This window comes from Mobula birostris, chromosome 8, assembly GCF_030028105.1.
Source record: "Mobula birostris isolate sMobBir1 chromosome 8, sMobBir1.hap1, whole genome shotgun sequence".
Classification (NCBI taxonomy): domain Eukaryota; kingdom Metazoa; phylum Chordata; class Chondrichthyes; order Myliobatiformes; family Myliobatidae; genus Mobula; species Mobula birostris.
This window is the reverse complement of record NC_092377.1, coordinates 132,061,658-132,076,255: the sequence shown is the minus strand read 5'-3', so window position 1 is coordinate 132,076,255 and position 14,598 is coordinate 132,061,658. Positions and strand designations below refer to the sequence as shown.

At 45.6% G+C, this 14,598-nt stretch overlaps 1 protein-coding gene across 3 annotated transcripts in view; it reads left to right on the top strand.

Annotated features, from left to right (window-relative positions):
* Nucleotides 1-12,332: 12,332 nt before the first annotated feature.
* Nucleotides 12,333-14,598, top strand: part of LOC140201720 (hormone-sensitive lipase-like) — a 73,206-nt gene continuing 70,940 nt past the window's right edge. For all 3 annotated transcript variants that reach the window (XM_072266280.1, XM_072266279.1, XM_072266278.1), the window contains exon 1: nt 12,333-12,409. In XM_072266280.1, coding sequence (XP_072122381.1) covers nt 12,346-12,409 — 64 coding nt within the window. In that variant the 5' untranslated portion in view covers nt 12,333-12,345. The remainder of the gene's footprint in view (nt 12,410-14,598) is intronic.

The window sequence follows — 14,598 nt, the reverse complement described above, 5'->3', positions numbered from 1 at the left end:
TGAAGAAGGTGAAAGCAATGTTGGCATTCATTTCCAGAGGTATAGAATATAAGAGCAGGGATATGATGTTGAGGCACTCATGAGACCACACTTGCAGTATTGTGTGCAGTTCTGGGCTCCTTATTTTAGAAAGGATATACTGACATTGGAGACAGTTTAGAGAAGATTCACAAGAATGATTCCAGGAATGAAAGGGTTACCATATGAGGAAAGTCTGGCAGCTCTTGGGCTGTATTCCCTGGAGTTCAGGAAAATGAGGGGGGATCTCGTAGAAACATTCCAAATGTTAAAAGGCCTGAACAGATTAGATATGGCAAAGTTATTTCCCATGGTAGGGGATTCTAGGACAAGAGGGCACAACTTCAGGATTGAAGGACATCCATTTAGAACTGAGATGTGGAAAAATTACTTTAGTCAGAGGGTGGCAAATCTGTGGAATTTGTTGCCATGAGCAGCAGTGGAGGCTAAATCTTTGGGTGCATTTAAGGCAGAGATAGATAACTCTTGATTAGCCAGAGCATTAAAGGATATGGGGAAAAGGCAGGGGAATGGGGATGTCTGGAAGAATTGGATCAGCCCATGATTGAATGGTGGAACTGACTCAATGGGCCGAATGGCCTACTTGTGCTCCTCTTATGGAAAGGGCATATAAAGTAGCAAAAGTGAGTGGGAAGTTAAATGATTGGCAAGCTCTTAAAATCCAATGCAAGGCAACTAAAAAAGCTATAGAAGGGAAAAGATGAAAGACGAAGGCAACCTAACCAATAATATAAAGCAGAACACCAAAAGTTTTTTCTGTTATATAGTTACAGGAATGGATAGAGGAATGGCTGATAGGCAGGAGGCAGTGGGTGGGAATAGAAGGGGCTTTTTCTGGCTGGGTGCCAGTGACTAGTGGTGTTCTTCAGTGGTCAGTATTGGGATCGCCGCTTTTCATATTTCTTGTCAAAGATTTGGATAATGGAATTCATTGTTTTGTGGCAAAGTTTGAGGATGATTCAAAGATAGGTGGAGGGGTGGGTAGTGCTAAGGAAGTAAAGTGATTGCAGCAAGACTTAGACAAATCAGAAGAATGGGCAAAAGAATGGAAGATGGAATACAATCTTGGGAAATGTTTGATAATGTATTTTGATAAAAGGAACAATAGTGCAGACTATTATCTAAATGGGGAGAAGGTTCAGACATCAGAGACTTGGGAGTCCTTGTGCAAGACTCCCAGAAGGTTAATTTCCAGGTTGAGTTTTTGCTACAGAAGGCAAATGCGATGTTGGCATTTATTTCAAGGGGAATAGAATATAAAAGCAAGGAGATAATGCTGAGCCTTTATAAGACATTAGTTAGGCTGCACTTGGAGTATTGTCAACAGTTTTGGTCCCATATCTCAGAAAGGATGTGTTGCCATTGGAGAGAGTCCAGTGAAGGCTCATAAAGATGATTCTGCGAATGAAGGGTTTAACATATGAGGAGCATTTTGCAGCTTTGGGCCTGTACTCACAGGAATTTAGAAGAATGTGGTTGGGGGGGTGGGGAATCTCACTGAAACCTACCATATGTTGAAAGGACTAGATAAGTTGGATGTGGAGAGGATGTTTCCTATGATTAGGGTATCCAGAACTAGAGGGCACAGCCTCAAAATTGAGGGACAACCTTTTAAAACAGAGGCAAAGGGTTTTTTTTTCCATGGGTATAGTTAAGGCAAAAATTGATCATTTCCTGATCAGTAAGGGCATCAAAAGATATGGCAAGAAGGCAGATATATGGGGTTGAGTGGGATCTGGAATGATGGAGCAAACTCGACATGCTGAATGGCCTAATTCTGCTCCTATGTCTTATGCTCTTATACAAAAGCATGGAAGGCATGTATCATCGGACTCAAGGACAGCTTCCACCTTTAAGACCATAAGACTTAAGATCATGTCTAGGCCACTCAGCCTATCGAGTCTGGTCCGCCATTTAGGCATGGCTGATCCACTTCCCTGTGAACCCATTCTCCTGCCTTCTCCCATAACTAATCAAGTACATATCAACCTCCACCTTAAAAACACCCAATGACCTGGCCTTCACAGCCATCTGGGGCAATGAATTTCACAGATTTACCACCTTTTGGCTGAAGAATTTCCTCATCAGTTCAATTCTAAATAGACATCCCTCTATTCTGAGGCTGTACCATCTGGTGTTAAGACTCCCCAACCATAGGAAACATCCCCTCCATGTCCACTCTATTGAGGCCTTTCAACATTCAATAGATTCTCCCCACCCCACCCAATCCTTTTAAATTTGGTAAGTAAGGTCCCAGACCAGCAATCGCTTCTCAAACAATCAGATTTTCATTCCCAGAATCATTCTCAAGAACCTCCACTGAACTGTCTCCAATGTCCTTTCTTAAACAATGGACCTGAAACTGCTCACAATACTCCAAATGAGGCCTCACCACTGTTTTATAATGCCTCAACATTCCATCTTTGCTTTTAAATTCTAATCCTCTTGAAATGAATGCTAACATTGCATTTGCCTTCCTCGCCATCGACTCAACCTGCAAATGAACCTTTAGGGAATCCTGTACGAGGACTCCCAAGTCCCTTTACGCCCTGGATTTTTAAAATTTTCTCACATTTAGAAAATAGTCTCTGCTTTTATTCCTTCTGCTAAAGTGCATGACCATACTCTTCCAGACACTGTATTCCATTTCCTACTTTTTTCCTCATTCTCCTAAACCGTCCAAGTCCTTCTGCAGCCTACCTGCTTCCTCAGCACCAGCTGTCCCTCCACCTCTCTTGGTATTGTCCACATACCTAGTCACAACGCCATCAATTCCGTCATCCAAATCATTGACATACAACGTAAAATGAAGTGGAACATCACTCGTCACTGGCAGCCAATCAGAAAAAACTCCCTTTATTCCCACTGCCTCTTTCCAATTAACCAATGCTCTATCCGTGCTAGAATCTTTCCTGTAATATCATGAGCTCTTATCTTATTAAGCAGCCTCGTCTGCCGCTCCTTGTCAAAGGTCTTCTGAAAATCTGAGTACATACCGATTCTCCTCTGTCTATCATTTTAAAGGATTCTAACAGATTAGCCAGGCAAGATTTTCCCTTCAGGAACTCATGCTGACTTTGGCCTATTTTAACATGTGCCCCCAAGTACCTCTGAAACCACATCCTTAACAATCAAATCCAACAACTTCTCAACCACTGAGGTCAGGCTATAACTTCCTTTCTTCATCCTCTCACTCTTCCTGAAGAGTGGAGTGACATTTGCAATTTTCCAGTCCTCCAGAACCAGTCAAGAATCTAGTGATTCTTGAAAGATCTTTACTAAAACCTCCACAGTCTTTTAGAACTGCAGTCTATCTGGTCCAAGTGACTTATCTACCTTCAGAGCTTTCAGTTTCCCAAGCACTTTCTCCCTAACAATGGCAACTTCACTCACACTCTCGAACATCCAGCGTACTGCCAATGTCTTCCACAGATACCTATTCAGTTCATCTGCCAATTCCTTGTCCCCCATTAGTACCTGTATCTCTTCTGTGTCATTTTCCAGCAGTCCAATATCTACTCTCACCTCTCCTCTACTCCATATACAGAAAAAAAAACTTTTGGTGTCTGCTTTAATATTGTTGACTAACTTACCTTCATGATTACCTACAGTCCTGACGAAGGGTTCCAGCCCGAAACGTTGACTTATCGTTTCCACAGATGCTGCTCGACCTGCTGAGTTCCTCCAGCGTGTTGTGAGTGTTACCTTCATGATTCATCTCCCTTCCCCGCCCATGGCCTTTAAAACTCCCTTCTGTTGGTTTTTAAAAAGTTTTCCACTCCTCTAGTTTTTCCTCTATAATATGCCCTCTCTTTTGCTTTTATGTTGGCATTGACTTTCCTTGTCAGCCACAGTTATATCATCCTGCCTTTAGAACATTTCTTTATCATGCACCTTTTGAATTTCTCTCGGAAACTCCAGCCACTGCTGCTCTGCCATCATCCTTCATCATCCCTGCTTGTGTCCCCTTCTAATCAACTTCATACTTATACTTTATTGTCGCCAAACAATTGATACTAGAACGTACAATCATCATAGCGATATTTGATTCTGCACTTCCCGCTCCCTGGATTACAAATCGATAGTAAATATTAAAAATTTAAATTATAAATCATAAATAGAAAATATAAAAATTGAAAGTAAAGTAGTGCAAAAAAACCGAGATGCAGGTCCGGATATTTGGAGGGTACGGCCCAGATCCGGGTCAGGATCCATTCAGCAGTCTTATCACAGTTGGAAAGAAGCTGTTCCCAAATCTTGAAGCTCCTGAGCCTTCTCCCGGAGGGAAGAAGGATGAAAAGTGTATTGGCTGGGTGGGTCGTGTCCTTAATTATCCTGGCAGCACTGAGTCACAAATTGAGTCCAAGGACAGAAGATTGGTTTGTGTGATGTGCTGCGCCATGTTCACGAGCTTCTGCAGCTTCTCCCAGTCTTGGATATGACAACTTCCATACCAGGTTATGATGCACCCGAGAAGGATGCTTTCTACGGTGCATCTATAAAACTTAGTGAGGGTTTTAGGGGACAGGCCAAATTTCTCTAGTTTTCTCAGGAAGTAAAGGCGCTGGTGGGCCTTCTTGGCAGTGGACTCTGCTTGGTTGGACCAAGTCAGGTCATTTGTGATATTGACCCCGAGGAACTTAAAAGCTTTTGACCTGTTCCACTTGCACACCACCGATTTAAATTGGGTCGTGCGGTCCGCTGCTCCTTCTGAAGTCAACAACCAATTCCTTCATCTTGCTGACGTTGAAGGATAGGTTATTGTCTTCACACCATGCCACCAGGTTCTTAATTTCCTCTCTGTACTCAAACTCATCATTACCCGAGATATGGCCTACAATTGTTGTGTCATCAGCAAACTTATATATTGAGTTCGATGGAAACTTGGCTACACAATCATGGGAGTACAGTGAGTACAGCAGGGGGCTGAGTACACAGCCTTGTGGGGCACCGGTGCTCAGAGTGATTGTAGAGGAGAGCTTGTCAGAGCTTATTCAGCTCCTCTCTCATACCTCTATAATTCTCTTTACTCTACTGTAATACTAATACATTTGACACTAGCTTCTCCCTCTCAAATAGCAGGGTGAATTTGATCATATTACGACCACTACCTCCTAAGGGTTCCTTTACCTTATGCTCCCTATCAAATCCAGTTCATTACACAAAACCCAATCCAGAATAACTGAACCCCCAGTGGGCTTAACCACAAGCTGCTCTAAAAAGCCATCTTGTAGGCATTCGACAGATTCTCTCTCTTAGGATCCAGCACCAACCTGATTTTCCCAAACCACCTCGATCCTGGATTTGCTGTCAGATTACCAGCAGGTTTTAAGAGTGGGCTCCCTCACATCCAACCTTCTGACTCTCAATACAGGAGCCCCTCAGAGCTGCGTACTAAGTCTACTCCCTGTATACCTATGACTGTATCACTACCACAGCTCCAATGTGTTAATTAAATTTGCTGACGACACTACATTGATTGGCCTTATCTCAAACAATAACAAGATGGCCTTATCTCAAATAATAATGAAGTCATCTCTCTGACATGGTAGTGTCAAGAAAACAACTTCTCCCCCAATGTCGCAAAAACAAAGGAGCTGGTTGTGGATTACAGGAGGAATGGAAACGGGCTAATCCCTATTGACATCAATGGATCTGGGGTTGAGAGGGTAAACAGCTTCAAGTTCCTCGGCATCCACATCACTGAGGACCTCATGTGGTCTGTGCAAACCAGCTGTGTGGTGAAAAAAGCACAACAGTGCCTCTTTCCCCTCAGACGGTTGAGGAAGCTTGGTATGGGCCCCCAAATCCTAATAACTTTCTATAGGGGCACAATTGAGAGCACCCTGACTGGCTGCATCACTGCCTGGTATGGGAACTGTACCTCCCTTAATCGCAGGACTCTGCAAAGAGTGGTGCGGACAGCCCGGCGCATCTGTAGTTGTGAACTTCTTATGATGCAGGACATTTACAAGGACAGGTGTGTAAAAAGGGGCCGTAGGATCATTGGGGACCCAAACCATCCCAACCACAATCTATTCCAGCTGCTACCATCTGGGAAGTGGTACTGCAGCATAAAAGCCAGGACCAACAGGCTCCGGGACAGCTTCTTCCACCAGGCCATCAGACTGATGAACTCACACTGATTTGAGTGTACTCTGTATTACATTGACTGTTCTATTTATTATAAATTACTATCATTGCACATGGCACATTTAGATGGAGATGTAACATAAATATTTTTATTCCTCATGTATGTGAAGGCTGTAAGAAATGAAGTCGAGTCAATTCAATATCAGAATCCCCCAAAAATATCGTAACATTACCTATTTTACATGACTTTCCTATCTCCTGCTGCAATTTGTAGCCCACACCCTGGCTACTGTATGAAAGCCTGTATATAACTCCCATTAGGGCCTTTTTATCCCGGCAGTTTCTTAACTCTACCCACAAGAAATCAACATCTTCTGATCCTATATCACAGATCCTAAAAGTGGCAGACGGAACACAGTTTTGGGAAATGTATGATAATGCATTTTGGAAAAAGGAATGATAGTGCAGACTATTATCTAAATGGGGAGAAAATTCAAACATCAGAGGTGCAGGGGGACTTGGGAGTCCTTGTGCTAGACTCCCAGAAGATTAATTTACAGGTTGGGACTCTGGTAAAGAAGGCAAATGCAATATTGGCATTTATTTCAAGGGGAATAGAATGTAAAGGCAAGGAGATAATACAGTCTTTATAAGACACTAGTCAGACCGTACTTGGAGTATTGTCAACAGTTTGGGGCCCCATATCTCAGAAAGAATGTGTTGTCATAGGAGAAATCCCAGAAAAGGTTTACGAGGATGATTCCAGGAATGAAGGGGTTAACATATGAGGAGCATTTGGCAAATTTGAGCCTGTACTCACTGGAATTTAGAAGAATGCGAGGGGATCTCCTTGAAACCTACCAAAGTGGACAAGGTGGATCTGGAGAGGATGTGTCCTATGGAGGGGGTATCCAGAACTAGAGGGCACAGCCTCAAAATTGAGAGGCAACCTTTCAGAACAGAAGTAAGGGGGAATTGTTTAGCCAAAAATAGTGAATCTGTGGAATGCCCTGTCACAGACTGGTGGAGGCCAAGTCCGTGGTATATTTAAAGCAGAAGTTGATAGTTTCCTGAGCAGTCAGGACATCAAAGGATATGGTGAGAAGGCAGGTATATAGGGTTGTGTGGGATCCGGGATCAGCCATGATGAAATGGCAAAGCAGATTTGATCAACTGAATGGCATAATTCAGCTCTAAGGTCAGATGGTCGCCTCTTTAAGGATTTGATTACATTTTTTTTTACCAACAGAGCCACACCACCCTCTCTGTCTAGCTTCCTGTTCTTCCAATACAGTGTGTATCCTTGGATATTAAGCTCTCAACTATGATCTTCTTTCAGCCACAACTCAATGATGCCCACAACGTCATACCTGCCCATCTTTAACTGCACTACAAAATATACCTCATATATTTCACCTGTACATTGCATGTATTCAAATATAACACTCCCATCACCCTTTTCAATTTTGTTCCCATTTTACACTACAACTCGTCTCACTGACTGCAATTTCACCCTATCAACTACCTGTCCTTTCATACAGTGTCACTACACACTACCTCTGCTTGTAAGCCAACAGCCCAATCACTTCGGTTCCTATCCCCTGCCAAATTAGTTTAAACCATCTCTAGCGGCTCTAGCAAACCTACTGACAAGGATATTAGTCCCCTTCGGGTTCAGGGGTAAACCGCCTCTTTTCTACTGGTCATACTTTCCCCAGAAGAGATCTCAAGGATCCAGAAATCTGAAAGACTACTCACTACACCAATTTCTCAGCCATGCATTGATCATCTAATTCTTGTCTTTAACAGCAGGCAGCACGGGCAGCAATCCAGAGATCGCTACCCTGGAGCTTTTTACTTAGTGCCCTAAATTTTCCGTTCAGGACCTCGTTGCCTTTCCTACCACAGTCTTTGGTTACAAATGAGATAGGGAACAAAAATCATCTGACCCCACTATTATAAGACGATCGGATATTCGTCTAGTACGATAAGACTTTGCAATCTACTTCATTGTGGCCTTTGCACTTTATCGTCTGCCTGCACTACAATTTGTTTAACTGTAACACTTTATTTGGCATTCTGTAATTATTTTACCTATACTGATGTGACGAGCAGTCCTGGGTATGACTCTAAACTGCAACCAGTGATGAGGCTCTGATTGGGGACTTTCAGAGCTTTGGGGAAAGTGGAGTTACCCCTCAGTCATTCATTGCTCCCGGGGTCGCTCTGACCCGGAACGGTAGCATCTGCAAGGGTTCCTGCTCAGGATATGAGCGAAGGCCAACAGCAGATCCGGCAGGTTCAGTAACTGACACATCTTGTGAGGTTACTGAGATTTAGTTTATTGTTCGATACCAGGAGAGCTAGGTAGGAGCAGGAGTAGCGAACTGGACAAGGACTCAGGACTACTACTAGGCTGGGACGAGGGGTCTGGGCTAGGGCTCGGAATTGGATCCCAGAACTAGAGGAGACATAAAGAGGCTAGGGTATGGACTCCGAGCCTGAGACTAGGCAAGGACCCAGTACCTGGGTCTTGCCTTGGGCTTGGACCCCAGAATCTGGCATGGACATGACATGGGCTAGGGAGAGGAGGAACATGGAAAACAGAGCCTCGGTCTCGGGACAGCAGGTACATGGAACCATGGACACATACACAGGACACAGAGTCGGGACCCCTCCTTGGGTACAGGACATAGGGCCGGGACTCGCACACAGAACAGAGAGCCGGGACCCCTCCTTGGGTACAGGACATAGGGCCGGGACTCATGACCCTCCGCGGGGCAACGGCAAGACGGCCTGACTTACCCCACGGAGGCGAGGACAAGACATGACAAGACATGACCCCCCCCTGCAGGGTAACGGCAAGATGGCCAGACTTACCCTACAGAGGCGAGGACAAGACATGACTCCCCACAGGGTAATGGCAAGACAGCCAGACTTACCCCACGGAGGCGAGGACAAGACAAGACCAACACGAAAGAACACCAGACAGTACCTATCTAGCTCCGGCAAAAGAACTAGACCGAAGTGCAGGCAAGGGCTGCAGACGAGGGCTAGAGGCGAGCGAGGCAGAGAAGGGATTCAGAAAGGGGGGTAGGACAGGAATCACAGACCGCCAGGGCCAGGACTTGACTCAGAACTGGGAAGCCACTAGGGACAGGACTTGACTTGGTACTTGAATGCCGCCAGGGCCATGACTTGACTTGGTACTTGAATGCCGCCAGGACCATGACTTGACTTGGTACTTGAATGCCGCCCGGGCCAGGACTTGACTTGGTACTTAAATGCGGCCAGGGCCAGGACTTGACTTGGGACTTGAATGCCACCAGGGCCAGGACTTGACTTGGGACTTGACTGCCGCCAGGGCCATGACTTGAATTGGTACTCGAATGCCGCCCGGGCCAGGACTTGACTTGGTACTTAAATGCGGCCAGGGCCAGGACTTGACTTGGGACTTGAATGCCACCAGGGACAGGACTTGGACTTGGAACTTGAATGCTCCGGGAGCCAGGACTTGACTTGGAGCCTCCGGGTAGTGGCGAGCTCTCGACTCGGCCCGGGAACAGTAGACAGCGGTTCTTGATTCCCTCCGGCGGGTTAACTGACGGACCCACCTCGGTGAGGAAACTTTGCAGGCTCGCTTTGGTGAGGTAACTAGACCAAGTTGCTCCGGTGAGGAAAGGCGAATTACCGGCACTCGCTTCAGGTGGAGACTAGGCTTGCTCCGGCCAGATGACATTGGCACGCCATACCTTGGTGACTTTGCAAACGCTCCCGCACCGAACGGCTGAAAGCTGGAGACTATAAACTACCGGAGCATTAATTGCCTCTAATCACCAAAGTCGAAGGACACAGGAAAACAGGGAATCAACAGTCCGGATTGTAACATAAACAAGGTAAATTTAAAGGGACCCTAATCCGGACCATGACGTAGACTGAAATAATACCAGAAGAGATGGAAAAAATCAGTATTTATCACTCTTCCTAAGAAACCTGGAGCAATAGAATGTGAATTCATAGGACCATAAGTTTAATGAGTTATATCACCAAGATACTTCTAAGAATTTTGATGACAAGAGCTAAAAGTAAGATACAAGTCGAAATAGGTAAAGAACAACGTGGTTTTGTGAAAGACAAAGGTACAAGAAACACAATATTGATGTTAAGGATACTATCAGAACGAGCTATTCAAGTGCAAAAAGATTTGTTTGATTGTTTTATCGACTACACAAAATCACTTGATAAGGTGAAGCACAATAAGTTATTTGAAATATTACAGGAAACTCTGGATCTAGATTCAAAAAACCTCCGCCTAATCAGAAATCTGTACTGGGAACAAACTGCCGCTGTAAGGATAGATGGAGAAGTGAGTCCATTTATGAAAATCAGGAGAGGTGTTACACAAGGGTGTGTTTTCTCCCCTGATTTATTTAATGTGTACAGTGAAACAATATTACAAAAAGTAAAAGACATCTTGGGAATCAAAGTTGGCAGTGAAAACATCAATAATTTCAGATATGCAGATGACACTGTGTTAATTGCAAGTACGGAGGAAGAATTACAAAACTTAATTGATATAGTTGTTGAAGAAAGTGCAAAAATGGGTCTATCTATCAATTGCAAAAAGACAGAATGTATGGTGATATCCAAAAATAAGGAGAATCGTATCCGCAGGCTGAGAATAAATAGGGAAGACATAAAACAATTACAGAACTTTTGCTACTTAGGAAGCTGGGTGACATCAGATGGCAGGTGCGACATGGACATCAGAAGAAGAATAGGGATGACGAAAGACACCTTTACGAGAATGAAGAGTACACTGACCAATACTAAACTAGGCATGACAACCCGCCTCAGAGCACTGAAATGTTACGTTTATTCAGTTATGTTATATGGCTCAGAATGTTGGACAATATCTAGTAACATGAGGAAACGAATTGAAGCAGCAGAGATGTGATTTTTGAGGAGGATGCAAAGAATATCATGGACAAAACGAATATCTAATGAGGATGTCATGAACAGAGCAAACACAAAAAGAGAAATAATGTATGAGATCATGAAAAGGCAACGTCACTTCATTGGACATGTGATTAGGAAAGAGGAGTTAGAATGCACCGTAATTGTGGGCACGTGGCCAAGTGTTCCAAGTGTTAAGGCATTGAACTAGCGATCTGAAGGTCGTGAGTTTGAGCAACGTGCTGTGTCCTTGAGCAAGGCACTTAACCACACAGTGCTCTGCGATGACACTGGTGCCAAGATGTATCGGCCTTTGCCCTTCCCTTAGACAACATCAGTACTGTGGAGAGGGGAGACTTGCAGCATGGGCAACTGCCGGTCTTCCATACAATCTTGCTCAGGCCTGCGCCCTGGAGAGTGAAGGCTTTCCATGGTCTCACAAGACTAACGGATGCCTTAATTATGGGAAAGATTGAAGGGAAGAAAGCAAGAGGAAGACAAAGACAAATGATGATGGAGACAGCAGCCAAAGCAAGAGGAAGACAAAGACAAATGATGATGGAGACAACAGCCAGAGAACTGGAAATGAATACCAATGAATTGATCCATTTGACCCGAAACAGGAGTGCGCGGGCCATGGCAATCAAAGCTCAAACTGGGCATGGCACCTGATGATGATGTGACGACCTGATCAGTATGGATAGCACGTTCAACGTTTTTCACAGTACCTTGGTACACGTGACAATAATAAATCAAATTCTCAGGCTCTTTCCCGCCCCTTCCCTCGCACAGTCATCTTTCCACTCAGCTACGATACAGAGTGGGCACCCGAGACCCTGACTGTCCAGAGGCGGCACGAATCTCCGGCCGTTCTGTTTCTTAATCCAACTTCCGCGTTCGAGGAGCAACCCGCCCCCGGGCCCCAGTCTCCGACTCCCATTCGCTCGCAATCCCGATGACGTAATTGTAGACCGTCGGGGTGCAAATCGCGTCAGGTTAGATGGGCGGGTCTTACTGTGACTGGCGGGGCCTTCTGAGTAGGAGATTGCGATTGGGTCTGCGCTCCCAGGGAGGCTGATTGACACTAGTAGCCTGGATTGGGATTGGTTGAGATAGGTGCCGGGGCGAAAGGACGGGAGGCTATGGCGCTGACGCTGGCGTTGATTGGTAGATTTTATCCAGGGGACGGTTTCTGAAATTGGCTGAGGCGGAGGCGGTGATTGGTCGGTAGCCTTTGCCGGCCGGTGGGTGTTGAAGATGGCGTCGGGCGGAGCGGCGCCGGGGTCGGAGGGGAGAAGCACAAAGGTCCGGCCGCTGGCAGGTGGGTACCTGTTACTATGGAAAGCGGTTACCCCGGTAACCTCCCTCATGCGTGCCCGTCAAGGGGGGAGGGGGGTCGGTGAGGGGTGAGGGTGTACCTGGACCTGATCCGGAGCGTTGGTTTCCAGGGAGACCCCGTCACCAAGGAGACCCGCCATGTTGGCCGATCTCAAGGACCAGCTCCGAGACGTTGGTTACCGGGGCAACCCGGGATGAAATTCGCAATCTTGGGTGAGGAGGATCGTTGCCATGGGGATGTGGGGAAACGTGGTTACCAGGGGGATGATGTGGGATGGGTGCCACTGGGATCTGGAGAGATACAGAGCTGGGAATCTAGTTACTGGGCTAGTTCTGAGTGGTGAGAGGAGATATTAGGATTGATGATCAGGAAGTCTGAGCAGTAGGTGTTTGGTGTCTGAGCTTCCCGGGTCACTGAGTGTATTTGCCTCAGTAACATTACTGATGCATTGCTGTGTACCAATTCCCCAGCCTCTTTCGCACCCCTTTCCTCTCATCTTCCTGATCAGCCATGAGACCCTGACCACCCTGAGGTGGCCCAGAGCACCAAGTCCTGATGGCCACAGCCTTTTAACTTGCAGCTCAGAGTTTCCTAATAACCCTGCTGTGTTGACTGTGGCAGGGCAGTGCTCACTCACTGATACATAAAGGCATCAGTGAAACAAACACCATCCCAACACCCCAACCCAAATGGACAGCCTGGACTGATGAAGGGTATTGACCTGAAATGTTGACTGTCCATTTTCCCTCCCCCAAATCAGGTGCTACCTGACCAGCTGACCTCCCCACTTATCCCTGATTGCCACTGAACCGTCCCTTATTATCCCCCTTTTCCCAAATTACTTCCCGTGTACCCAAGAAGTAAATGTGGTGGTGTTCCTGAATTTTAAGTGTGGCCCACAGCCTAGTGCTGGTTAATCCCAGTTGGCCTTGGATTGGATTTGCATTTGATGTGCTGTGACATAAGGTACAACTCCATTCCAAGGACACGGACACGGGGATCAGGAACATGGATAGGTTGGACTCAAGGCCATTGCTGGCAGCGCCTGCCTGTTTTGGCTCAGTTTGACAATCTGCAGCTTGCCTGGTGTGGCTTAACATGCAAATTGGAGCTAACAGAAGAGTTGTTATTATGCTTAGAATGTTCGACTGCTGTGTGTCATCCCAGCCTTCGTATCTCTGCCATTGCCTTTGACGTCTTTGTTAACCGTGGACAGTCAGTGCCTCTGTCTTTTGTAAATAACAAGTACTCAGTGGGGCTTGGAAGTCTTTCAGTGGGAGGTCAGAACTAACCATGTTGTCATGGTATGGGGAGACAATTCAAAAAATAACAAGGATGGCTGTTACTATTCCCTTTGATGGCATTAGTGCATCAAATTGGAATCAGGTTTATTATCACTGATACATGTGCAAATTGTTGTTTGTGGTAGCAGTGCAGTACAAGACATAAAAATTACTGTAAGTAACAATAAATAAACAGTGCACGAGTCGAGTAATGAGGTAGTGTTGGTGGGTTTATCGACCATTCAGAAATCTGATGGCAGAGGCTGTTTCTAAAAGGTTGAGTGTGGGTCTCCAGACTCCTGTATATCCTCCCTGGTAACAGCAATAATACGAGGGCACATCCAGGATGGTAAGGGTCCTTAGTCTGAGTCTAAACCCTCTTCAGCATCTATTCTTCCTATGCATTGGAGCCTCCATACCAGGCACTGAAGCAACCAGTCAGAATGCTCTCCACTAAACAAGCTCGTCACTGGTGACATACCAAAACTACTAATGAAGTATAGCTGTTGGCATGTATAGTAAGTGTTTTGGGCCCAGGATAGATCTTTGGAGCTATGGATGCCAGGAACTTGAAACTGCTTACCCTTTCCACCACTCAGCCCTCGATGGAGACTGGTGTGTGTTCTTCCACTTCCCCTTCCTGAAGTCCACAATAAATTCCTTGGTCTTACTGACACAGAGTGCAAAATTGAACCAAAGGGTGTGCAGGAATACTGTAGAGACTCTGTTTCTATGACTCTCGATTATAATTCCATATAACCTTTGAACGTGCTGGGCTAGTCAAAGGAGAGGGCGGTAAAACGTATGTTGTGTTGAGACTTCATTGTCACTGACTTTATTCCAGAATTTAACTTGAGCGCGTATCTCTGAATCACTAATCGAGACCCC